We start from the raw sequence: 26,499 nt of genomic DNA, 5'->3' as shown, positions 1-26,499 counted from the left end.
GAAGATGGCAAGGTCACATGGAAGAAAGACACGCAGAGAGAAGCAGTTTATGGCTTGCTGGAGAGAAGCAGAGATCAGTGAAGTAAAGAGAGATATACACTTTAAGGTCAGGGAAAACTAATCCACTGATGAGTGTCACACCCTCACGATCCAGTCACCTCCCTAAACCCTCACTATGAGCACACAAGAATTTAGGAGCACATTTAAATATAAACCATAACACTGATCTTTTGTCCAACGTTAGATGTAAATAAATTCCCTTAGAAAAGGCAATTGAGTGCTTGAAATCCTGAAGAACTCATATGAGAGAGTCAAAATTTGAACCTAGAAAAGATAAACCTGGAAAAAGGAAGTCCTAGGTTTATAGGCACATTTCTGCATCCTTATATTTGTGTGAATATACAAACTCTTGGGGTCTCAATTTCATCTTCGGCAAGTAAGGCATTGTCTTTTAAGTAGTACTAACTTCATAGTGCTTGGTGCCTGTACTTTAATGCCTCTAACTCTTCCAATGACTTTTAAGGCAGGTCAAATCTTCATATCCCAGGACAGGAAAAGGAGACTAGACCTGATAATGACTTGGCAGTGTGAAGTGTGGGCCAAAAACCTGTGCTCTTTCCTCTCAGTTACTCTACATCTCCCAGCCACTTATCCTCCGTCAGCATCAGTTTCCTCACTGTAATAGTCAACAAACATTCTTTGTGGCACTGCAGTGGGCAGAACCATTTCTTTATTGTCAATAGTTTTATTGAGCACCTACAAGATGCCAAACCCTGTTCTAGGTGAGAGTATTAAGGAAGAAAAACACAATCTCTACTCTTGCCACTTATATTCCAGAGTTAGGGAGCAGAACAAAGAAACAAACAACAAATGAAGTAATTTCAGATCATAAAGAAATACCATGTTATGGTGGTCATGGGAACCTTCTTAAGAGATGCTTGTTTGGGTTTGTTTCTAGCCAATGCACCAAAAGCAGGCAAAAAGCAAAGCAAAACAAAAACTCTCAAACAACAAAAATCAAACCAATGAACACAAAAAAGATGATATTTTCAGGGAGACCTGAATCATCCAAAGGAGGCTTATGCAGGAATATCTGGGGTCAGACTGCAGCTGCACAGGACAAAGAAAAGGCCCGAGGGATCCAGCAGCATGTAAGAGAGTGAATGAGATAACATAAGTAACAGTCAAGTAAAGGCTATGGGACTAAGTTAGTGAGGAGAGCTTTCACACTACGACCAATATGTGCCAGCAACACATATTCAGTAAGATAAATACAATCTACATGCACAAGGCACTCGATATATAGAAGACAATAGAGAGATGGCTTTTCAGCTGATAAAAACGGAGCATCCAATCTCAAATTGAAAAGTTAATTCTTATTCATGGTTTTGAAAACGTGCCCTGCAGATGCAGTGATTTTGCCGTAGGAGATTACAGAGATGCCCAGGTTAGAGCGCGGGGTTAATTTTTCCTTTGTAGCCGCTATGGGTTCACGCCTCCTCCGGGCGCTAGGGTGCGCTGCAACATTCCTCAACTGGTGGTGCCGCGCTCTTCCCCACTTCCCTTCTCACTGCTCAGCACTTCCGCTGCCCAGCGGAAGCAGGGACGGTGAGCCGCGGGCGCCGCGGTCCCGAAGCATGGCGGGGGCGGGGCCGGGGGAGGTGTGCGTGGAGTAGGTTGGGGTATCCCTCGCCCCGGCCCCTTGAGCCAGGACCTGACAGGTGAGGACCTATTATTTTTGGCCCAGCCTCCAAGCCAGTCAGACGTTCCCTGGGATGCTCCTCCCTGCATGACATCGAGGCCCCAAGACCCCCAGCCGTCCCACACTATTTTCTTCCCATTGAGGCCCCGCCCCGTTCTTTTCTTTCCGGGGGCGCCCCCTTAGGCGTGTTTGTCCGCCCCTTGACATCCTTTACTCTTTCTACAAGCCATCTCAAGGAACTGAGGGATAGGTGCACCTTCTGCCGTGGGGAAAGTGATACTTAGTAAGGGCAAAGAACTTAGTGCCATACGGTGAGTTAGTGGCCCTATTCAGCTAGACTTTCTTCTTCCATTCCGTAGAGGACTGAGATGCTTACTTTGTGGCAGCAGCACCAGAGCTGGGATCTGAGAATATCGAGGTGAACAAAGTAGCCATAGTTATTTCCTGTACGGAGAGTACAGTTTAACAGGGGAATCAAACGCTAAACAACCATGCAAGTGAAAGTATAAACACAGATTGTGACATTTACTGTGGAGGAGACAAACAATGGCAAGTTTGGATTTAGTTAGGGGACATGGAAGACTTCCTGAAGGAAATGACATTCCTGTTGCAATTTGAGAAGTTTTGACTTGGGCTGGGGGAAATACATTTGTAGATCTCTTGATTCAGGCCCAGTGTTTGAGAAGGGATGTTTGCTGTGTGTCAAAACCCTGCTGAGCATATGGAATATGATGTTTGTGTACTGGACCTGTAGAGCTCTTCACTGGTTCATGAAGGCCATGGACACAAATAAAATACAGAGGCAGAGTTGTATATATAACAACAGGTGAAGGAGAAGTATACTGCTATACTGGAATTTTATTTAATGGAGGAGTGAAGGAAGGTTGCCCTGATGAAGTGATGATTAAACTGATAGGTAAAATAGGTTTTAGCAAAGCCAGGAGAACTTCTGTAAAAGGCCAGATGGGCAATGAGCCTTGTGGTTTTGGTCGCACCTACTCATTTCTTCTTTCTTAGGGCAAAAGCAGGTTTAGGCAGTATGTAAATGAATGGGTATGGCTGTGTTCATGTGAAACCTTGTTTACAAAAGCGAGGCAGGGCTTGGTGGCATACACATAGAATGACAAGTTTGAGGCCAGCTTGGATAACAGTGAGACCCCCATCTCGAATAAACAAACAGGGAGGTGGGTTAGATTTGGCCCAGAGGAATAGCTTACAAGAGACTGTCCACTGAGCTACATCCTCTCCACTGCACTGTGGCTTTGATTTACATTTCTCTGATGATAAATGATAATACATCCTATCATTTGCAGTTTTGGCCATTTGTATGTCTTTGGAGAAATGTGTGTTCAAGTGCTTTGCCAGTTTTAAATTGGATTTTAATGAGTTTTAGTTGAAAGTCTAGAAGCTCTTTATATAATCTAGATATTAACTCTTCTGTGGTTTTGTTTTTTGAGACAGGGTCTTACTACATAGTTCAGGTTGACTTTGAACTCACTGTATAGCCCAGGCTGGCCTAGAACTGGCAGCAATCCTCCTCCTCCTCAGTGTCCTCTGTGCTGGGATTACAGGTGTGTGCTACCATGCCCAGCATCTATATATTAACTCTTTATTAGATATATAATTGGCAAATTTTTCCTGGCATTCTGTAGTTTGCTTTTTCATTCTGTTGAGAACACTATGTCATTTGATAAACAGGAGTTTTAAAAACTGATGTATTCTCATTTGTTTATTTTTTTGTTGCCTGTGCTTTTTGGTGTCCTATTCCCCTTCCCCTCCACAAAAATCGCTAAATCCAGTGTCATGGAGCTTTCTGCCATGTTTTCTTTTAGTTTTATATTACAGATAAGATGTTTAGTTCTTTAATCCATCTTGAGTTAATGTTTAGTAATGGTTTAAGGGTCCATTTTTCTCTTTTGCAAATGAATATACATATTTTTTAAAAGTATCCTTTGCTGAATGCTATAATTCTCAAAACCATTTAATCACATGTATGAGGGTTTTCCTGGGCTATCTCTTCCATTGGTCTAATAGTACCAGGATTTTAAGATTACAGTGACTTTGTAATATATTTTGAAATCAAGCAATAGAGCCCTCCATTTTTGTTATTTTTCAACAATATTTGGAGTCTCACAAGATCCCACATAAATTTTAAGATGAATTTTTCTGTTTTTGCAAAAAGTGGGATTTTTGACACGGATTGCTTTGGATCCCGCAGATTGCTTTAGGTAATTTCAGCAGTCTAGTAAATATTTTTGCTTGTATGAGTGTACATGGAATGTGATTGTTATTTGTACTGTTCAAATGTGAGGCACTTGTGTGTTTATTCTGTTGATCATTACTGTTAGCATGCTTGGAAAGTATTCTTTATGAACTATGTCCTTTCTCACACCTGTTTCTAGCCTTAGAAATAACACATTGCCATGGTGCACATCTTTAATTCCAGCACTCGGGAGGCTGAGACAGCAGGATCGCTGTGAGTTAAAGGCCAGGTGGGCTACAACATGAGTTCAAGTCCAGCCTGCAATGCATAGTGGTACCCTGTCTCAAAAAGACCCCCCCTACCCAAAATGTCAGCACCACTTTCTGACAGTTAGTGAAAGAGGAATGCTGATTACTGTCAAGTTTAGAATGCCTAGGGTGAAAAAAAAGAAAATATAGGACGAGACATATATACATTGTTTGTTTGTTTACTCTCTTAACTTTTGCTGTATTTTCCATGCAGAAATGTGATCATGGATCATCATGTTTCCACCATCAAACCTCGAAGAATCCAAAACCAGAATGTCATTCATCGCTTGGAACGTCGGCGAATCAGTTCAGGCAAGGCAGGTACCCACTGGCACCAGGTCCGAGTGTTTCACCAAAATGTCTTCCCCAACTTCACAGTTGTCAACGTTGAAAAGCCACCTTGTTTCTTACGTAAATTCTCACCTGATGGACGCTACTTTATTGCTTTCTCTTCTGACCAGACTTCCCTTGAAATCTACGAGTACCAGGGCTGCCAGGCAGCAGAAGACTTACTGCAGGGATATGAGGGGGAGATCCTGTCCAATGGCAATGACCAGCGGTCAGTCAACATCCGGGGCCGGCTCTTCGAACGCTTTTTTGTCTTGCTGCACATTACCAATGTTGCGGCCAATGGCGAGCACCTGAACCGGGAGTGTAGCCTCTTCACCGATGACTGCCGGTGTGTCATTGTGGGCTCTGCGGCCTACCTCCCGGATGAGCCCCACCCTCCTTTCTATGAAGTGTATCGCAACAGTGAGTCAGTGACCCCCAGCCCACGGTCCCCACTAGAGGACTATTCCCTGCACATCATTGACCTTCACACTGGCCGCTTGTGTGATACGCGCACCTTTAAGTGTGATAAAGTGGTCCTGTCACACAACCAAGGGCTGTACTTGTATAAAAACATCCTGGCCATCTTGTCTGTGCAGCAGCAGACCATCCATGTCTTTCAGGTGACCCCTGAAGGCACCTTCATTGACGTGCGGACCATAGGCCGCTTCTGCTATGAGGATGACCTGCTCACTGTGTCGGCTGTCTTCCCTGAGGTGCAGCGGGACAGTCAGACAGGCATGGCCAACCCCTTCAGGGATCCGTTCATCAACTCCCTGAAGCATCGGCTGCTTGTTTATCTGTGGCGCCGGGCAGAGCAGGATGGCAGTGCAGTGGCCAAGAGGCGTTTCTTTCAGTACTTTGACCAGCTGCGGCAGCTGCGCATGTGGAAGATGCAGCTTCTGGACGAGAACCATCTGTTTATCAAGTACACCAGTGAGGACGTGGTGACTCTGAGGGTCACAGACCCGTCTCAGGTATGGGTGAGTTCTCCTGCCCTGACGCTGTCTGTCTCCTTGGAGATGGCATGGTTTCTTGCAGCCACTAGGTACCTGTCAGGACTACACATTTTATGTTGTCTAAATTGTTGGTGTCCTACGGCCCAAACTTAAAACAAGCTTCTTTCCCTCTGAGCATGTTCATTGATCTGGACAGGTAGAAGGTAAATCTTAAGCCGACGGTGCGTAGTCAGTCACCTGTGTGATTGTCATCCTTGTTCTTCTGGGAGCAGTCTCAGTACCTGGAGATGGAGACCCAGATGCCGTAAAGTCAAAGCTGACTACTTTTAAATAATTCTGCTTTGGTTTTGTAAGACTGCTAATCAAGCTGGCTGCTTGGCATTGACAATGAGCATGAGCACTCAAATGCAAAAGAGAAAGTCCTTTAAAAATCTGTCCCTTTCTGTTCTTTATTTTCCAGTCTGCCTTGGAGGCAAGGCTGATGATCACTGTGTAATTTCATATTCACATAATTACGAGACATCTTAGTAAAACCATGATATAATTAAACCCTGTCTGGGACTATAGAGAGGACATAAGTCAATTTTTATTTAAGGTTGAGCTACAATTACCTTCTTTTTTTTAAGATGGAATAAGTTGTCTGTGATCTCTGCACTTGAGATTATCCTTTTGTCCTTTGCCAACAGGTGACCTTTTTTTCTGGTAGCTACAATAAGATGTAGTTAGAAGGACTACTAAGACTGTGTCCTTTAGTTGCAGAGTTTGTAACTCTACACCCAATCTCTCTGCCCCAGTTGGCCTCGTCTCTCCTCCCCCAGTTTAATTTGATCAGTTCCAATAAGGTCGGTGTGTAAAAAGTACATCTAAACACAAAGCCTTGGTAACATTATGGGCATTATTCTCAGGTTGCTTTCTAGCCTTTTTAATTTAAAGCCAAATTTAATTTCCAGGTGACTGCAAAAGCTATGAAATAGGACCTCTGGGAAGGACTAATTACTAATACAACAGGTGGGCCAAAAGGCTCCAGAAATTGGTAGTGGAGATTTAAATTCAATCAGAGCAGGGTGAAATACTAATCCCAGTATTCTGAAAACTTCTAGAGTCCTGTTGAGAGCTTACAGAATAATTCACACTGCTACATTCACTGTGATAAAGATTAGGGGTTCCTGGGGCTTCCTGTGGGAGAAGCAGAGCATTGGAGGTTTAAAGGAAGAGGGCTGTCTCTCCAGGGCCCATTCAGAAAAAGTAGTAACTCTGCCACCTATGGCATCTGAATGCTTTTCAGGTTCCCCTCTGATCTTAATTGCTCCAAACCTCAAATGTATTTTACAAATACTCTGGGCTGAAAGAACATTTTGAAGGAAGAAATGGAAAATGTCTCTCTGATTTTTCATTTGTTCAGCAGCAGTACCCTGCATGGATACAACTTGCTTGAGCAGTTTTAGGACACAATGTACTTAAGACGTCTCTCTGCATGTTAGAAATATTAAGAGGGAAAAATAAATACCCCTGAATTGGACTTTCAACTGTACACATACAAGAGAAAATCATTTGCCAACAGGCAGCCCCAGGCTGCAAATCACTTTCTCAGCAGGAAAGAAAATTAAATCTGGCATTTTAAAAAAGTTTTTTTTTAAATCTCAAAATGGGTTGGGAAGCAAGTAAGGAATAAACATTTGGAATGAAAAATACCGAATTTGCGCAGTTTGAATTGAGGAGTTGGAAATCTTTTTATACAAATGTGCTGCCCAACTCTGTAATTCTAGCAGGACAGAAGCAGTGGGAAATCTGTCCACACTGAGGCTGTCTATTGATAAGGCGTCTGGTGCTTCCTGTCTTGGCCATCAGGAGTCACGCGTCCACCTTGGTTCTAGAGCAGAGGTGCTCACTTGTTTTATTTGGGTGGTGAGGATTTTAAGCCAAGTGCTATTTCCTAGGCATTTCTTTACACCTAGCTGTTCCTTAGCACTCGCTTTTCTTCTGCAGGCATCTTTCTTTGTGGTGTACAATATGGTGACAACTGAGGTGATCGCTGTGTTTGAAAATACATCAGATGAACTTCTGGAGCTCTTTGAGAACTTCTGCGATCTATTCCGCAATGCTACTCTGCACAGTGAAGTCCAGTTTCCCTGCTCAGCCTCTAGCAATAATTTTGCAAGGCAGATCCAGCGCCGGTAAGCTCTTCTTCAGGCTTAGCAGTCTTTAACTTTAAAGAAAAAAATTTCTTAACTTGTTGAGGTTAGGCCCATAGTTGTTTTCTCCAGGACCCTTTCTCCTCTTCTCCCTGCCCACCAGGCCTTGGTTGGGTCTGCCTGTTACTGTAACCAGCCCTTTTTGTCATCCTGAACTTCTGTCTTGACACCTGTTGAATTAAATTATTTGTCAGGCACATGCTTATGCTGCTGTGGTATATCCTTGGCCCCTGGAATTAAATTATTTGTGTATTGAATTTTTTTTTTTTTAATCTTTTTCTTTTTAATCGGTACCGGGTACCGAACTCACGACTGTCTGCTTGCAAGGCAGGCGCTTATGCTGCTGAGCTAAATTCCCAGCCCCCGTGTATTGAATTCTTATTAGAACATACATGACTTGCAGAAAGATACTGTGTCTGTTTATTTATTCATCCTAGTGGTGCTTTGTCAAGCACTTAAATATTTGTTGAAAGAATAATTAAAGAAATGATTTTAGAACTTTTAGTTAAATGTGATATATTGAACACATGTATTTATCTGTTCTTTTGCCAACTCTAGTAAAACAACAATAAAGAAATAAAAGATTCAAATCTCTAAGAATAAAGAGAATGAGAGAGGAGACATAGGGAGGCAGGAAAGTTTTGGAAGCTGAAAAGCCAACAGATGAATGATAACTGACCTAGCAGACTGAGGGCTGTAAAATTTAGTCATCAACAAACATGTTTACCTTACAAAAGCCAGAGAATTGTGGAAAGGATAAGAAAGTTGGAGGCCAGGGTACCTCTGAAGGTACCTGTGAAGTACCCAGGCTGAAATCAGGAGGGTTGGTAAGTTCTTAAAAGTATCAAATCAGATCCTTTAGATCACTGCCCTAAACTAAGTCATTTAAAGGGCTGCAAGTTTAGTCTTTATTTTTGCAGTATTGGGGATCGAACTCATGATCTCGCGGTTGCCAGGCAGGCACTTACGCCACTGAGCTAAATTCCTGGCCCCTATTCTTTCAACAAATCGAGCCAAGTTCATGAGACAGAGCTGAGAATGGAATGAGAAGCATCATTACTAAAAACTGAAATTAATGAAAGTGACATTTCACTGGGCAAGACTCCCATCTGGCTTCCCAGATACAGCATCCAGGCTTATAGCCCTGGGCGAGAGTAATTTTCTCTAGGAAAACAAACCAACCCAAAGAAGAGACTTTCAAATACTGACTTTTGGAATTCTTTCACAAAATACCTGGACCACTAAACAGACAATAGCAGTTAGCAAGGTCCTCTTCTGAACTAGAGCTTCTAACAATTACCTTAGTACATTATTGTGAAAGGAGTGATTCCTCTGGGCTCAGTTCTGCCCTTGTGAGGAAGGGCCTCTTTGGGTTTCACACACTTAAATTATTTTATCCTTAGTCTGGGCCCCATGATAGACCAGACCACAGTAAATGGATGAATCAGAATAAGCATTACTGCTGTTGGGAAAAATGAATGAGTCAAGCAGATATCCTAATGTACTGGTATCATATTTATGTAAAAGGATCCCCTCACTGGAAATAGAAGAATACTAATACTCAGATTACCGATTGCTTTTTCCTTTTTCTCTGGTACATATAATCTGCCTTAACATCTCTATTCTCTATGGGAATTTTTGGCAGTATAACATGGCTCAGATTTTACTGTTTTCATTATGGAATGAACTCTATCCTTCCTTTTCTTCCTTCCCACCACCTCCTGCCCTGCTCCGTTCTTTTCCTTTTTCCTTTTTTCTGGTGGTGGTGGTGGTGGTGGTGGTGGAGGTGGTAGTGGTCATGGAGGTGGTGGTGAGGAACGAGCCCAGGAGTGAAGGTAAGCTCCATGAAGGCAGGAACTTTTATCCGTTGTATTCACTGCTGCGTCTCTAACACCAAGGCCAGTGTCTGTCATGGGGGAGGAGCTCATAGGTGTCTGTTGAATGAGTAAAGGATTTGGACAAAACTTTTTTCTGAAAACTGTTTCCCAATAGCTTCCAGAGGTATTCTGAAATAGTTTTCAGAAAACAGCTAGCTCCTAGAAAAGAAGATAAAGGTTGAAGACAGAGATTGCAAATTCTAGCTCTGTGGCTCTTTGAAGAAAATTTTGCTTCATTCTACCAGAGGATTTTGCAAAACTGTAGATTCTCTCAGATATTTTTAAACTAAATTCTCAAGTTTTCAAACTATTATTACTGAATTTCAAAAGGTTGTAGAAAATGCCATTTGTAGTGTATATTAAATATTGACATTTAAAAATAAAATTAGTGCTTAATTGCCAGAGCCACAAAAAAATATTACAACACTATTTTAGTATAGGCAAAGCAATCTAAATACCTTAGTAGTTTGGTGTTCAAATTGTCTTATATAGAAAATACAGAGCAAATTATTCCCTATATATTGGAACTTTTACATCGCTTCTTCATATTTTAAAGTTCATATATCACTCTGTCTCCCCTACAGAAATTTATCTTAACATATTTTGTGGACTACCCTCTTGTACTTTATTATTAAAAGCAGTATATATAGAAGCAAAGTTATTTTTTGTTTATTGTGAACATATGGCTCAAAATGCTGAATTTTATGGTAATCTTGATTAAAATAAGATGAGTCACTTGTATGTCCAAAAGTTTAAAAAAAAAATGACACTAAGGATGAGAGTCTTTACCTTAAAAATGACCAAATTTAAGTAGAATTAAGGAACAAGGAGTAGAGGCAATGCTGCTTTTACTGAAAGAATTCAAAGTGGAGGGACAGGAGCATTCCTAGAAGTGGGAAGCTGTTGAAAACTTAAAATGCGTTAGATATAGTCAAGGAACTCTATGAAAATGGAATAAAGAGATACAGGAAATAAGCAGTAAAAAGAAAAGTGAGAGGATCTGCCCATGAAAGCCAGTGTGTGGCTATTTCAGAAGCAGCCATACAAGAAGAAAGGGAAGAAACTCGAGGGGCAGTTTTCCAAGGCCTCACGTCCCAGATTGCCCAGGCTGTCCCGTGCTTGCTGGCGGTGGCTTATGCTGGTTCATGAGAGCCCACTGTTACACTCTTAAGTGTTTTTGCAAGCTGATTGCTAAACACAACGTTGTTAAAATTTCATCATTTCCTGAGAAAGTATAGGAAAGCAAAAAATAGAGAGGAAAGCCCAGAATCTCTTACTCAAATACAACTATTAACATCTTAACATATTTCTGGCAGTCTTCTTTTTTAAAAAAGGCTTTTTATTTTCTTTGTGTTTTTAATCTTACCTTATAGGCAGAATTAATATAGCTCACTTCTTTTGCTTACCATTATGATTAACAGTTTTCCTGCTACCATATAATCTTTGAAAATCGTAGTTTTCCATTAGGTTTTAAAAGTTTTCATTGTCTTAGACAAGAAAGTACTGGATGTCACAGAGACTCGCCTGCCTGTCTGAGTGCTTTCTCCTGATAAGCAGTATTAGGTGGGTAGATGTGCAACTCTGTGCCTGCCAGTGTTCTTTCAGGAACCTGCAGCATTGTGGAGGTCGCTTTTTCTCTGAACACAGAGTGAGTAGTTTGTCCAGGGTCTGGGGGAAGTGGGCTCTAAGGAAAGGCAGAGAGGCAGCTTCTGCTCCAGATCCCCCGTGTTCCTCCCCTCCTTCCTAATTCAGTCTGTTATTTGAGGAAAGTAAGTTCTTGACTTCCTTTTCCTAGTTGAGCTGTTATCAAAAGGAGCACAAATAGTTGTTGTAGACAAGTTACACTTGTCTGAAACTTGTTTGTAGAGTTGGTGGGAACTTCTCTACAGTAATTTAATGTTCACATTTCTGTTTCCTGCATTTTTAAGAGTGTCTGTACCTACCTTGACTCTGCTGTATAAAAGAGTTCTATCTTTGGGCAGAGATTTAGCTCAGCAGCTTAAGCACCTGCTTGGCAAATGTGAGGTTGTGAGGTTGATCCCTGGTACTGAAAAAAAAAAAAGAGTTCTGTCTTCATTCAATACGTAGGGTTAATCTTTATTTAGAGGATGAGTGCTGTTTAAATTCATGTTTTTCTATTTAAAGTTCCAGGCAGCTGTGGAGAAAGCCTTCCTCATGGGTGCTTTATTTTAGGTTCAAAGACACGATTATAAATGCCAAGTATGGAGGGCACACAGAGGCGGTACGCCGGCTGCTGGGTCAGCTCCCCATCAGTGCCCAGTCTTACAGTGGCAGCCCCTACCTGGACTTGTCCCTCTTCAGCTATGATGACAAATGGGTGTCAGTCATGGAGCGACCCAAGACCTGTGGAGACCACCCTATCAGGTACTGTGTTACCGCCTCAGCTGCAGACTGTGCAGGGGCTCAGGGTGGCCTGCTTTCTCGCCCTGTCTTCCCTGACAGCGTTCATAGCGCTGCCTCCACCGTCCGTGCCTTTGGGTAGCCTGCAAGGGCAGGCTGTCTGTGATTGGTGAGTGTTTTGGTCACTGAGATTCTAGTCTGAGAAATTAACTACCGCTACTGTTTGCTTCCCACTAAGACATCTAATTCAGACAGGTGTTTTCTCCTTTTAAAGATACCAAGGGAAAGAAATAATACTTTCCCATTAATAATCTAATACCATTGCATAATAGTTTTGCAGTTGAGACTTCATTGTGATATCTGACTCAACTATTTTATCCCTCCTGTTACTTAATAGAAAAGATATTAGAGATAGCTTGAAAAGTAGGCAGACTTAGGAGAGAGCTGTGCTTCCTCTCCGGGAGGGATGTTGGAGTTTCTCACTGGGACCTGAAGCCAACCTCTTAGTCCTCTTAGTTTGGTTGTTTGCAGACCCTTCTGTCTCTATATCTGGAGCCTTGGGATGTGCCAGCTGTGAGGAGGAGGAGCTGGCACCACTGTTGCTAATGGGTTTCCTGGTAGGGAGAGACTTGTGTTCCTGGAACCCTAAGCACACTGAAACTGGTGATTAGATCCTTAGAGTAGGTGCCTTTCATCATTCATCTTCATTTTGCATTAAGTAGGTCTGTGTAAGCCAGGCATGATGGTGTACGCTTGTTACCCCAGTACTCAGGAGGCTGAGGCAAGAGGTTTGCCATGGGTTTGAGGCCAGCCTGGGCTACCTGGTGAGTTCAAGGCCAGCCTGAACTTCATAGCAAAACCGTGTCTTAAAGAAAACAAAATAAATAAATAGATAAGTAAATAGGTCTGTGTATTATACTCTGTACAATTAATCATTCCTTTGGGAGTTTGCAGTCACATTCCAAACACCAATTAAAACAAGTTTTTACTGTGTAAGTTTTAAACTTCCAGGAAAATAGAAGAGTGTGACCACCCACTGTGTCCTGATTTTCAGCTGGTGTCTAGTCTTATTCCATCTCTCTAAACCACCAAGACTTCCTTCTGCACTGCTGCCCTGGATTATTTTGTAGAAAATCTCAGTTACCCAAGCATCTTACCTGTAAATACTTCAGAATGAACTTCTAAAGGACAAGAGCTTTAAAGTGCAACAACAAACAGAATGTGGTGGCAGCTACTTCTAATCCCAACATAGTGGGAGGCTGAGGCAGGAGGAATATCCCCAGTTCAACTCTAGCCAGGGTGATTTAACAAGACCTTGTCTCAAGAAACCAAAGAAAAAAGCAAAAAACAAAAAAACAAAAACTAGGGATTTAGGTCAATGTGAAGGCCCTGGGTTCGATCCCCAGTATCCAAAGAAAAGCAAGAACAAAATTCCTTAACAAGCGAATGTGGTGGTGCGTGCCTGTAATCCCCGAATTTGGGAGACTGAGGCAGGAGGATTACTGAGAATTCGAGGCCAGCCTGGGCTACAAAGTGAGTACAGTCCCAATCTCAAAAAAAAAAAAAAATTCTTAACGTATCATCCCATTTTGAGAAAATTAATCGAAACTTACTAATTCCACCAGGTAGCCAGTTTTCCCAACCTTTACTTGTTGTCTTGTAATATTCTTCCCCAGGGTCTCTGTGGAGTTCCTAGACTGGTGTTTGGTCAGCGTTTCTGCAGTCTCTTTGCTCTCTGGGTTCGGCTTCCCTTTTGTTTTCCGTGCAGTGAGATTGTTGTGCATCCTGCGGTGTCCCCACGTTCTGGGCCCTGCCCATCACATCCCGTATTTCTCATCTCCCGGGCCCTGTGCAAACAACTCCCATGAAATGCCAGGCTCTTGTGAGTCCGGACTGTGCGACTAGGGTGAATGTGCTTTCTACACATAAAAGCACATAATGGGCCTCATCCGATGTACTCAGGAGCTAGAGATACATTTGTCCTTTCTGACTTCCCTGCCTGCTCATTTGTAAGGATGAGTCTAATAATGCATCTGGCAGTGCTACTGCCTATGACTAAAAAGGGTTTTCTTGTAATTCTTGCGTATTTTAATTTAAATGTAAAATATAGGGATATTAAAGGCATTTGAAGAGATAAGGCCGTTACTGTAGCCTGTTTACATTTGCTACAGTTGTAATTAGGCTTAGTGTCATAGTTTATACTGTTTTTACTGTCTAAACATTTTTCTGTTCTGTTCTATCATCTTCACAATCATAGACCTAATGATGGCAGGCATATCATCCCTTTGAGTAGGCGTGCCATAATTTATTTAACTGTTCCCCTATTGCTGACCATTTACCCTTTTTATGGATTTTTGTATTAGTGTGACTGCCCTACTAGCCGTCTTTCTTTCCCCTTTGAACTGGGTCTCACTCTTTTGACTACGCAGTTCTCAAACCTGTAGGTTCAAGTGTTCCTCCTGCCTCATTCTTCCAAGCACCAGGGACTGCAAGTGTGTGACACTGGGCCCAACTTTTCATGGTCATTTTTAATCATGTCACTACTTGATTTAACTTCAATTCTGAGGATATGAATTTGAGGAATAAGATTATTTCATTGTCTGCTTATGTATTTGTTTTCCAAAAGGAAAATTAGAGAGCTGTGTAATTCGGGGCTGTCCCTGTCCTAGCACTTGCCTCTGATGCAGCCCTGCCTGCCAGTCAGCTCTAGTTTCTCCAGCCACAGGTCATTTACTTTGCATGTGAGCAAAGGTGGGTAAGTAGCAGGATGCAGGAAGGTTATCTTTACTCTTACTGTATTAGATGGAAGGTTAAAAATGACTTAGTACTTTGTTTCTGTGATTGAAAAAGAACCTCCCAAAAGAATTTATTCTTAAATGTGAAGACTCATAAAGATGGGCTTAGAGCCAGGCTGTCTTGTGTGGTAGCCGCTCGTCACATGAGCTGTCTCCCTGAAGTGAGTCAGAGTTGCGATGTGTTCAAGTGTCACATCAGATTTCAGACATTCAGGAAAAAGAAAAAATAGGTAAAATACCTTGTTAATATTTTTATATTGATTTCAGGGTGAAATTGTATTTTGGATATATTGGATTAAATATATTAAAATCAATTTCATCCTTTTAAAAACTTTTTAAAAATATGGCTACCTGGAAATCTAAAATTATATGTGTGTCTTAGGTTTGTGGGTTGTGTCTCATTTCTAGTCCTGGCCCACACACTGGTTAGGCAGGAACTCATGGAAGTGAGAAGGCTATAGTTTAGGTATAACCAGGGGTCATCTTGGGAAATAGAAATGACCATGACACAGGACAGCATAGTAAAATTTCATAACCACTGTCCTAACATGACCGAGGTGCCGAGGTGATGCTAAGTCAGGACGGATGTACCGTGAGGTTCTTAGATAGAAGGGTGACTCCCCACACCACTGCTGTTCAGATTTCATGGTGGCAGTGAGTCTCACCCCCATCCTGTCTCTGTTCCCTTTGTCTCTTTAGGTTCTATGCCCGGGACTCTGGACTGCTCAAGTTTGAGATCCAGGCCGGCCTACTGGGCCGCCCCATCAACCACACAGTGCGACGCCTTGTTGCCTTCACCTTTCATCCTTTTGAGCCTTTTGCCATTTCTGTGCAGAGGACTAATGCGGAGTATGTTGTCAACTTCCACATGCGACACTGCTGCACGTAGGTGCCTCACCGCAGCCAGGTTGTCTGGCCTTGTAGCACTTGGCCTGCTTCTTTTCTCAGTGGACTCTGCAGGAGTACCCTGCCCACCCTGTGGGTTGCAGGCTGGCTGACCAGAGAGAGAAGCAAGCAGCTCAGCCTAATGGGATGTTTGTTGTAAACAGTACTACTGCCAGTCAATTGAGGTCCTTTGCCTTTTCCCTGTGGGAATGCTCAGCATTAATTAAATCCACTTAATTTTTGTTTATTTAGCATTGTAGTGCTGTGAAGATAAAGCATTACACCTTTGCCTCCTTTATCTCACTTCCTTGGCATTATGGTTTGCAGCCTGAAGCAGGTAAATCCTGTTTACACACGGGAGCTATGTATGTCCTCTGCTCTTACCCAATAAGCAGAGCTATCTTTATAAGACAAAATTAAAGCTTTGGTATTTTCTTACTTGAATATATCCCATTTGATGACTCTCTTATGTTCCTGTCACACTGATGCTTTTTGAGTGCCTGGGTTCCAAGTGGGACTGGAAGAGACGGCAGCTGCTCCTGAGAGCACTGAGTGGTGAGTGCCAGCATGGAAGACAGTTATCTGCCAGGACTGTTCTCTTCCCGAGGGTTTTCGCCTGGTAATTGTCACAGCTGGGGGAGCACGGTGTAATTGCACAGTCTCATACAGAAGCATGCTCAAGTCTGCACCATCTGTGTGGGGCAGGTGGGAGACTGAGCACGCCTCACCCGCCATAGCAGAGAAAAGCACTGGGCAGCACGTTTTGTCCTTTGGGTAGGAGGGGCTGGCCAGCTCCAGGTGTCCCTAAAGAGATGTGCCCTGAGTGGCTGAGCTGTCACAGCTGTCCTTCAGATACCTGCTGACCTTCAGCCTTCATTCTTTTGTTACATTCTCAGCCAGTCTCTTCCAGGGGGCTTATCAGACTGTTTATATTTCATCAGCATAATGAGTCCTGCAGTAATGTAGGCAGCTGTTTAGCAGTATCTGCCTCTGAAGGCAGCTTTGAGATACTGTGCTCCAGAGTAGGCTGGAAAAGGAGCTGTGGCTGCAAACAGCTGGACGCTTTATTCCTTCCACTGTCCTGATTATTTCCGTTGGGGCAGAAGGTGTGATGCAAGATGCTGAGCCTCACAAAACAGTTTGGCTAATTTAATTCTCTTCAATAGTGAACAGCTAAATCCGTTCTCTCTTAGCCTGCAATGCAAGATTTAAGCACCTACTGTGAGTCAGGTAGATGCTGTATCACATGCTAAAGGGATCATCATAATACAACTTGGTAAAAACTCTGTTGGTGACTCCCTGAGGACACTGGAGGGATGAAAGCGAGGCAAAGGAGGAGAGGAATCCCAGGGAAGCGACACTGGGACCAGGTAGAAGGGAGTGTGTGGTGTCACCCAGGTTGAGGCTCTTTCAAGGAGCATATTGATAAAGGCATAGACACAAGAACAGGGCCACTGTGGTCAGCTGAGTTGGGTAATCTGATAGGGCCACAGCATACACTGGGGTTGGGGAGGGGCAGAAGTGCTTGAAAGGCCGGCGGAGGGAGATCGTGAAGAGAAGTGTGCACAGCGCCAGGCCTTTCTGCAGAGGAAAGTGTGATGGGAAGTTCACCCAGGTAACAGCAGTGTGGAGAGTGGGTTCGAGGGGAGAGAGTGGAGCAGGGGAGGGCAGATGAGCCAGGTGGTCACCGGAGAACAGAAGGGCCTGGATGATATGACTGGCGCTTGGGAGGTCATGGAAAATGCAGGGTCCCAGAGCTGGGGGACCTAATCGTGTATTTACATCACTGTACCTCTCATTGCCATGGAGTTTGTCACGTGAACAGCTTTTGTCTGTAGAAGGCACTTGGCCTCAGTAAGTACCTGAAGACTTGGTAGAGTGGCGAGGTTGCTCAGTGACTTCTGGTGACTCAGTGTATTCTGGCCCTTCTGCTCGTGAGCTGTGTGTCACCCTGAGATTTAATTTGTGTTCCCTTCCACGTTAGTCACACGTTGATCTGGTGGTACCTTCCATCTCCCACCAACTCTGCCGTCCAGCTCTGACCTCACCCAGCAGCCTCTCGCCTGTTCACTGTACTCACCCACCACAGCCTTGCTGGGATAGCGGCTTCTGCCTTAGCTGTCAGCCAGCCCCCGGGCCTCTCCTGATTCCTTAGCCTAGGTGCAGGCTCTGTGGCCCACCCTTACGTTATCTTCCACTTCCTTGCTGCTCTGACTCCTTCGTACTCATTTGGAAGCACCCCAACTCTGCATGTCCGGGAACACCTGAAACTTGCTGCAAAAAAATCATGTCCGTGCTTAAGTCCGTGGCTGCAGACCCACAACAGCCGCTCGGCACGCTGAGGGACCCTGATGCATGCTTTTGACCGACTTACTTGCTCTTTTCCTGCAGCTGCTGTTTAACGCCTTCACCTTTCTTTTTGAAATTCCCGTTCCTCGGCTGGTCACCTTGCCACCTCCTTTTTGGCAGAAATAGAAACAGAGAGTTCTTTTCCCTTTCCTGTGTGTGCCTGTTGATCCTGACTGTCATCTTGACTGGATTAAGAGACCCCTAGAGAGGTAGTTGGATTATGAGGTGCTAACCCATAATCCAGATGAGGAGTTACCCCACTGATGGGTTCACAGTTGAACGGACCAGTAGGAGGTGGCACCTTCTGGGAGGAAGTGGGTCAGGGATCTTGGCTTTGGGGACTGTATCTGGTCCCTGGCTCTTTTCTTTTTAGCTCCCTGCTGCCTCGTTGTCATGAGTTTAGCAGCTTTTCTTCATCATGTGCTTCCATTGTTTCTGCCTGAGAGCACCTGACTGGCCTGAAGCCATGAGCAGAAGCTAAGACTCTGCTCCTTTCATTTGTGGTCCTGCGATGTAAAGCTGACAGTGACTTAGGCTGGCACTTCTGTCCTGCCTTTTCTCCTGTTCCAGGGAATAAAATAGCTTTGCTTCTCAGAAACATCACGCCCTCTACCTGGCCACTGAATCCTTTCTCCTTTTGACTTCAAAAAGCTCCAAACTTTGTTCCTAAGATTATTTTCCTTTCTTGCATGGCCTCTCTTGTGGTAGGTCATCCTCGCTGGCATTCTGATATGAGTGATGCAAACAGCCTTCTGTGGCATGCATGCTGTGGGTTTGCCACCACTGCTTTAGGACTTAATTAACATCTTTACAGTTTCCTGCGGTGGGCCCTCCCTCACCTCCAATGACTGTCCATTTCCCTGTTACCTTTCACAGCAAAACTCCTCAAAAGAGTTGTCTAGAACACTCCTCTCTCTGTGTTCTATTTTTCCATAACCCACATCAGAAAATTTTCTGTCTTCACCATTCCACTGAAACTGTAGTCTTTACAGTGGCCCTTTGTGTACCTCTTAATTCAATTTCCCAGTGTTGGAGAGAGTTGGTTTCCCTCTGTATTCAGATACTTTTGGTTCTTCTGGTTTCTAGGGCAGCACTTCTTTCTGGATCCCCTCCTCCTCCATGAAGTTTACTTCTTGTTCTCTGCTGGCTCCTTGTCATGTGCTTACCTTTAGCTGTTGAAATGCCCCAGCCCTTGGTCTTAGGTTTTTACTTTTTTCTCTATATTATTCTTTAGTTGATTGCATCAATTCCCATAGTGTCAAATTCTGGCCATGTACCGATGACTCTCAAAGCTGTAACTCCAGGCTAGGCGTTTAGCTCAGCACTTGCCTGGCAAGCACAGGGTTATGAGTCCCTAGTACAAAAAATAAAAGAAAAAGCTGTAACTCTATCCTTGACCCTGTCCTTAGCTCCAGCTCATGTGTTCCATGACTTACATGCCATCTTCATTTGGATATAACAAGTATTTCAAAGCTAGCATAACAACACTGAGCCCAGCCATCTTTCCTTCAAGGTATCCCATTTGGTTTCAATATCTGTGCTGTTACTTGAGCCAACAATGTAGGAATTTGTGTCAGTTTCTCTTTTTTTATCATTCCTATTGATTTCATGCTTGTGATGCTCCGTGAGCAGTGTAAACCAATCATTACAGTCCCATAGTGCTTGCTGGTGACTAAAACAGAATCCTAGATAGACCAAACCAGCCAGTGTGAAGTCCTGTCATGTGTCTTGGTTAAGGTCACTCATACAGTGAAGTAAAGATACAGTCAGAAATACAGTGAAAATATTTTTCTTTTGATAATGTCAAAAAGGAAACATGTAGCTAGTGTTTCCATTATCCAAGGACCCATGCCCATACTCAGAAATATAACCAGCAGTAGGACAGAGCTGACCTGCTTGCAGAATGAAGAGTAAGGAGTTGGAACACAACCATGCCAGCCACTCTACATCCAGATGTTCAGTTCCGTGAGATAGTAAATGTCCTTATTTTTTAAGCCTTTTTGAGTTGGGTTGTCTCTTCCTTAGCGTTGAAAGCAAATTAATAGCTGCAAAGAGAAAGGTCCCTGAGGAAAGATGTATGCAGTATTTGCTGGCCGGGTACCTTCTAGGTTCAGTTTCAGTAGCCATGAAGCCCAAGGAGGCTAGGACTCCTATTAGATTTCCGTAAGATTCCTGGCTGTCCCGTAGCCACTTGCAGCCATGCTTGAGCTGTCCTGAGTGGTCATTATTTGGTGGTGGTGGTGGGGGGAAGGGGCATTGACATAAGGTCTTACTATGTAATTCAGGCTGGCCTTGAACTCCCTCTGAAACCCAGGCTGGCCTCAAATTTGTGGACATCCTCTTGCCTCAGCTTCCCAAGTGCTGAAGTAACAGGCATGTGCCATCACAAGCTGGCTTGGCCCAAGTATTTCTTGTAATTGTGAGGAGTTAAAATGGGAGAGAAAGGGCTCAGCCCACTGTGTCCTTGGCCTATGTTAAGTTCTCCATCCCTACCTGTGTGTTTATGTATGTTTTATTCTTAAAGGGTTTAAGGAATCTCTTAATTCTAATATCTTGTCTCCACAAGTGCCTAATGAATTTCAAGAATCTTTGGAGAAGCAAGTTCTTTGGAACCAACATGTTTAAGAAAAACAGGAGCAGATTTCAGGACCATGTCTTAGGGATCCAAATTCCCTGCACCCTCCTCTCATCCCTCCTGCGTAGAGAGCACCCATGTCAGTGTCACAGAATAGCTACTCTGGGCCTTTGAGAGAAGGGCTCCATTTAAATATAGCACATCTCTCATTCAGACCATCACGCAGCACAGTATAAATTAGATAATTTTTAAAAGAACGGTAGCTTCATTATTTTCGAGTACACAGAGTAACTTGAATTCAGCAATGAAGTGTTCCATTGTAGAAGCCCTTAGGGACATTCTTTAATGAGTAGATTATAATTATTGGTAATCAGCATAACGGTCTTCTGCAAAGCGTGTTTGGAAAGCAATTGAGCATATTAAGTGATTTTGATGTTCCAGGGGGCAATTTTGTTTACAACATTAATTTGCTCAATATATCCCCTTTATGACTGTAACCCTCTGTGGTTTAAAAGGGAAAATTCTAAAGGCTGTCTCCATCACACAACACTTGATTACCCTTGCAGGAGGCAGAGAGATGCACAGCAGGACTGGGCTTACGCCTGGCCTCATAGAATACGGGAACAGCTCTGGTTGGGTGTGAGGTTAGTGCAAGCCCTGGCCCTGTCAACTACAGGGCCCAACTATGGGCTTGATAATAACTGAGTCTCAATTCCTCCTCTAAAATACAAATTGATTTATCTACTTCCCAGGGTTGATGTGAGCACAAATGAGTATTAAAGCTCTTAATACATTAAGTACTTAATAAATGCTAGTGATCTTCTTTATTTCTACACCTTTCACCCTGTATGGGAGCTGCTTTTGTCTCTGTTGTCTCTGAGACAGCTTAAAGCCGTACTAGTACTTCACTTCCAGGACCCAGTGACACAGGCTTGGTTCTTCTTTAGGCCCAGCCCCTAACCATCCAAAAGAGACATGCTCTGTCTTGGCCTCTGTCTCCACCTTACTCAAGTCTGAGATGACCAGAGCACTCCTAACCCTCTTTGTGGCCTAAACCATTGGTTGAAGGGAGCTTTGTTTGCTTGGGGTTTGGTATCATGGTATTGATGAATCTTACTGACAGCTTGAAGCCATGCTCAGCACTTTACATAGCATGGTACTGGCATGTCATCAGTTCTGAGATGTACTTTCCAAAAGTTGGAGTCTGTCTTCAGATTGGTGTCTTATCAGTGCCAGCCAGGCAGCAGGTAAGACATAACTGTCGCCATCACTTGTGCATGTGCAGAGTGGACATGCTCTTCCCATTGCCAGCATTCCTGTGAGTAATGTGATTGTAGGTGCCACAGGTATTCAACATAGATGCTTCTGAAAGTATCTTCCAGCAGGCTATACAGCGATGTGCTATTATAGCAAAAGGTTATTTTATTTTGCACTCAGAGGCAGAGGCAGAGCCTGTACCTAGTGGACTGACGCTAATGTGAGTAAAGCTTGCATTTGCTGCTGGAGGGATGAACCTGGCTAGGACAGCACAGAGTAGCAAGTGCATTGTGGAACAAAGAAAAATGTCCCCTAGTAAATGGCATTTTGCTGATATGCTGAGATGGGTACAAAAGGATTGAGGATTAACCCCCCAACACAAGATGAAGGAGAAACAGCCCCAGCCCTCAGAAAGAACTGAAAGAAGTTTCGATGTAATGAGAGGCCTAGTGTGACCAATTCCTGCAAAGCACAGCACTAATCATTGAGGTGCGAATCGATTTGTCAGAAACTCAGTGCTGACTTTGAGCAGGAGCTGATAACCATGGGACATGTGATCCAATACAGGATAAAAATGAAATGCGTTTAAATGGGACATGCTGATGAAACTGGCTGTTCTTCAACAGGCCTCAAAATTGAAAAAAGGCCCAGCATGCTATTTGAAAAAGTATGTTTTAGGGGCACTGGGATTTCTCCTCATCAGATCTGGTAAGACATACAGATGATTGTCACGAAGGAAGAAGAAGCTTGTGGCTTAGGCCACACGGCATCACCGTAAGCATCTGACCTATTGGAAGGGAATAAGAGGAAATGTAGGCGGCAGATTTTATTGTGATGTGTCCAGGAAGGAATGGGCTAGCAGGGTAAGCTGGAATAATTTTGGTGGACTCTAGGGTATAGAAGTTGTCCCTACCAGCCTGGTACCTGGCCCTGAGATGACTGGGCCCATGGTAAAGACCCCTAAACAGGTGATTAAGAGTGTGGGCTCTGATTTATTCCCAAGTTCTATGAAAGTCTTGTTGATGTGTGTGGAAAGGTTTTTTTGTTTGTTTGTTTTGTTTTTATCCCTAGGAATTAACAAACACTGACACTGCCCCTGGTGGGCCAGAGCCATCCTGCTCAGCCACTTCTGGATTGAGGACTCTGAGAATTTGTGTGAGGTGGTACATGTTTTCAGCTCTTGTGTTTTGGAGGCGATTTGTGTTTGCCCACATAAATAGTGGTATGAATTTTGTCATATGGCATCTTCTGTTTGAAAAGTGCAGGATTACCTTTGTTTTGTCGATAAGAAAACTGACCTCAGTGAGATTAAACAATTTGATCAAAGTGGCATTACTAGTTAATGGCAAGTAGACATTAGTACAGCCTGTGTCAGAATTCATTTACATTTTGAATTTATATAGGCCTAAGCTGACATATTCTTGACTATCAAAAACAATAGTTGATTACTTAATATTTTTGTGCTTATATATTTATCTGTCTCCTTATAGGGAATGACCCAACAATGGTATCCTTTATTAAACAGTGATAATATATTTCACATGCTTTCTCATCCTCCCGAACACTAATATGCTGCTTTATTTGTTCATTTCTGTGTTAAACATTTATTGAAGATCTGCTAAGTCCCAGGACTAGGAATATAAGAATGCGTAAATAACCAGATGCAGTAGCAAATACTTGTAATCCTGAGAGGCTGAGGCAGAGAAGATAAAAAATTCCAGGCCAAGCTGGAGAACTTAACGGTTTAGCAATACTCTGTCTCAAAAATACAAAGTAAAAAAGTGGTGGTGATACAGCCCCATGCCAAGCTTCTGGGTTCAATCTCTACTAAATAAATAACAACATGAATGAATGAATGAATGAATGAATGAGTGAATGAATGAATGAATGAATGAATGAGTGAATATAGCCCCTTGGGTTACTAATCTAACCATACCTCCCAATATCTATCACTGTCTTTTTCAAAGGAAGAGGCCCTTGCCTCTCTTTGGCTCACCTGTTTCAGATCAATAGCGAAACCAGGAAAGCAATCTCTGTGTGGGGAGTTGGCCATAAAGAGCTGAGTGTCAAAGTGCTTTTGTGTGGAAGCCCACTGCTGGTCCACGTGCTGCTGTCTCCTCAAGAATTTGATGCTGGGGTTTGGTCTCCTGCATTTGCAGTGCCCGCGGTGGGAGGGCAGCCTGGCCACAGCATGTATCAACTCTGGAGAGCAAAAGTGGGTCACAGGCCCCAGGCAATGGGGGCCCCTCTGTCCTGGTGCTTGTGCTTCCTGAGGCCAGAGAACTGGTCTCCAAATCCTGTTTCTCTCCTAAACTTATTAATTATCTCCTCAGGATTACAAGAAGAAACTGCCACTTAGTTCTAATTAATTTTTAAAAGAATAGAGAGGGGCCTGTATTTCTTAGAAAAGAAAGAAAATTTGAAGAATGGGAATATTCCAAATAGGCACAAAGAAGCAAATGAAAGGTAATTTTCATCTCACATTCTTACTCTACTCTCAAAGTTTTGTTGGGTTTGAAATCTACCCTCCAGGAGGAATGTATTACTCAAAATAAACTGAGGTGGTTTTCTCTTAGAGTCAGTTCTTTTTATTTTAAAATGTCCTTTGGGATACTTTCTTTAAAAAAATAAAATTTATCTAAATTACTTTGAACTCAGGATTGGTAGAGGTGAGTCTGACATAGGCACATGAGGACTTGGAGAGGGGTTTCTTTGAAAAATAAATTATTGGGACAGCTTTGAGGAGATGAAACATGTATTAGTTTATGTTACAAACTTCAGAATTTGAGAAAAAATGTTCATCGAGGTCATAGAGAAGAATAATGATTCATACTTGGGACCCATCCCCTCAAAATCTGGAGGGACATCAGATTTCTTTGTTGTGGAGGCAGGGATGCGTTTTAGAAGGCCGAGGAAAGTTGTGTTAAAATAATGTAGAGTTTCGTAAAAAGGCAGAGTGGAGGAGCTGGAGTGGAATCCAGGAACATTTCCATGGGTCTCCCGGTGAGGACTGGGGGAGAAGCAGCAAGGGCCATGTTCAGAAAAGGAGGAGGGACACAAAGCGGTCCTGTGATAGCTGCAGTGCCGCTGTCTTTGAGGTTACTGTTTGTGTGAGGAAGCCCCTTCTAAGAAAGGCAGGGGGAAACATCCCACAAAAAGAATACCTACAAATGAAAAACTATGCATGGCAAAACATGCCCAAACAGTCAAATGTCAAATGCCGACACCTTTATCAAAGGGTCGATTTCCTTATTTAAAAACATTTTATAAAAATATAAAATATGAGCCATCTAAAAGAAAAAAAAAATAAAGAATATGGTGAGTGTGGTGTTTAAAGAAAAAAAGTACAACTCATATGGCCAACAATTATATGAAAGATTTTGCTAGTATTTATTTCTCACCCTTCAGATTATCAAAGATTAAAAATGTTTGCTGACCCGATGGTGGTAAATGTGTAGGATACTCTCACTCACTGTTGGTACAGGAATATGTTGACTCTGATTGTTTAAAGACAAAAAAGCAGAATGATAATAAATGGATATAATGTTTAATGGAATTAGAATCTAGCCCTAAACATGTATCAAAGCAGAAATATTTGCGAAAGGGAACAAGATGTATGTTCATTGCAACATTTTTATTGGAGACTATTAAATGTGCATCAAGAGAAGACAGGCTAAACAAATCATGAAACAGCCATAAAATGGGGCCTGATACAGCTGTAAAAGATAATGAGGCAAATCTGTACATATTTACTTGGAAAGCTGTCGGAGATGTGTTAATTGAAGAACTATTTAGTGTGATTGTTTTGTAAGAAGTAAAAAACAAACTACACTTTACTGAAGTTGGGGTCAACATGGATGCAAATAGATTTGTGCTCACTGAGTCACAGGAAGGATCTAGGAGGCTCTGTAATGTGGCTGGCTCTGGAAAATGGGCCTGGAAATAAGGGAATGTAGACATTTACTACTTAGTTCATTTTTATCTTTGTAATTTGTTCACTATGACTGTGTATTAAAAAGACTTTTAGAGTTAAATTTTTTTAAATTATAGGGCTGAGGATTTAGCTTACTGGTAGAGGGCTTACCTAGCGTGCATAAGGCCCTGGGTTCCATATATCTACATATACATATATGTGTGTGTGTGTGTGAAACTTACTGAATTTAGCATTTATCTAAGTGTAGTCTACAGTTCAGCAGTGTGAAGTATATTCACATTATTATACCACCAATCTCTAGAACCTTTTTTCTTGGTTTTGGGGGCTGGGGGTAAGTACATGGTCTGCCACTAGAGCTGTGTGATCCACACCCCTCGCCCCTGGAACTTTTTCATCTTGCAAAACTGAAATTCCTCACTCCTGTGCCACTCTTGCCCAGTTCCTGGAGACCAGCGTTCTATTTTCCATCTCTGAATTTGCTTCCTCTACATTGTACATAAGTAGAATCCTATAGTATTTGTCCTCTTGTGATTGACTTATTTCATTTAGTGTAATGTCTTTAGGGTTCATTTATGTTGGAGATTGTGTCAGAATTGTCTTCCTTTTTAAGGCTGAATTTCATCCTGTGTATAAATCATGTTTTCCCATTCACTGATGAACAGTGCCGCCTCTTAGCTATCGTGAATGGTGCTGCTACTGTGAACCTCTGGTGTGCAAATATCTCCTGGACTCCGGCTTCAGTTGTGTTGGATTTGTACCCAGATGTGAAATT

At 42.8% G+C, this 26,499-nt stretch overlaps 1 protein-coding gene and 1 long non-coding RNA gene across 5 annotated transcripts in view; one reads left to right on the top strand and one right to left on the bottom strand.

The window, feature by feature from the left end:
- Positions 1–1,579: 1,579 nt before the first annotated feature.
- On the top strand, positions 1,580–16,056 carry Det1 (DET1 partner of COP1 E3 ubiquitin ligase). 4 transcript variants are annotated; one of them, XM_013158981.3, is made up of 6 exons: positions 1,589–1,721; positions 4,428–4,530; positions 4,675–5,520; positions 7,489–7,676; positions 11,765–11,956; positions 15,427–16,056. In XM_013158981.3, the coding sequence occupies exons 2-6, from the start codon at positions 4,438–4,440 to the stop codon at positions 15,614–15,616; spliced, it is 1,509 nt and encodes a 502-aa protein (XP_013014435.1). In that variant the 5' UTR covers positions 1,589–1,721; positions 4,428–4,437; the 3' UTR covers positions 15,617–16,056. The 4 variants fall into 4 exon arrangements, with proteins under 4 accessions (XP_003475552.2, XP_013014435.1, XP_063106091.1 ...); XM_063250021.1 differs by lacking the exon at positions 1,589–1,721 and adding an exon at positions 1,866–2,013; XM_003475504.5 differs by having other exon boundaries at positions 1,580–1,721; positions 4,428–5,520.
- LOC134476373 (uncharacterized) overlaps positions 6,054–26,499 on the bottom strand; it is a 31,142-nt gene continuing 10,696 nt past the window's right edge. Inside the window, exon 2 of the long non-coding RNA XR_010047956.1 lies at positions 6,054–7,864. This is a non-coding gene — a long non-coding RNA (uncharacterized LOC134476373). The remainder of the gene's footprint in view (positions 7,865–26,499) is intronic.

The sequence above is a fragment of the Cavia porcellus genome, unplaced genomic scaffold (assembly GCF_034190915.1).
Source record: "Cavia porcellus strain 051 isolate PalLab524CR breed Dunkin Hartley unplaced genomic scaffold, mCavPor4.1 scaffold_6, whole genome shotgun sequence".
NCBI classification, from domain to species: Eukaryota; Metazoa; Chordata; class Mammalia; order Rodentia; family Caviidae; genus Cavia; species Cavia porcellus.
This window is presented reverse-complemented; position numbering and strand designations above follow the sequence as displayed.

What these genes read in the sequence shown, in the direction of transcription:
- Det1 (XM_003475504.5), top strand. Translation starts at nt 4,438, where the DNA reads ATGGATCATCATGTTTCCACCATCAAACCTCGAAGAATCCAAAACCAG. An exon ending in GGGTCACAGACCCGTCTCAG is followed by an intron (nt 5,521 to 7,488) that starts GTATGGGTGAGT and finishes TTTCTTCTGCAG; the next exon opens with GCATCTTTCTTTGTGGTGTA. An exon ending in GCAAGGCAGATCCAGCGCCG is followed by an intron (nt 7,677 to 11,764) that starts GTAAGCTCTTCT and finishes GCTTTATTTTAG; the next exon opens with GTTCAAAGACACGATTATAA.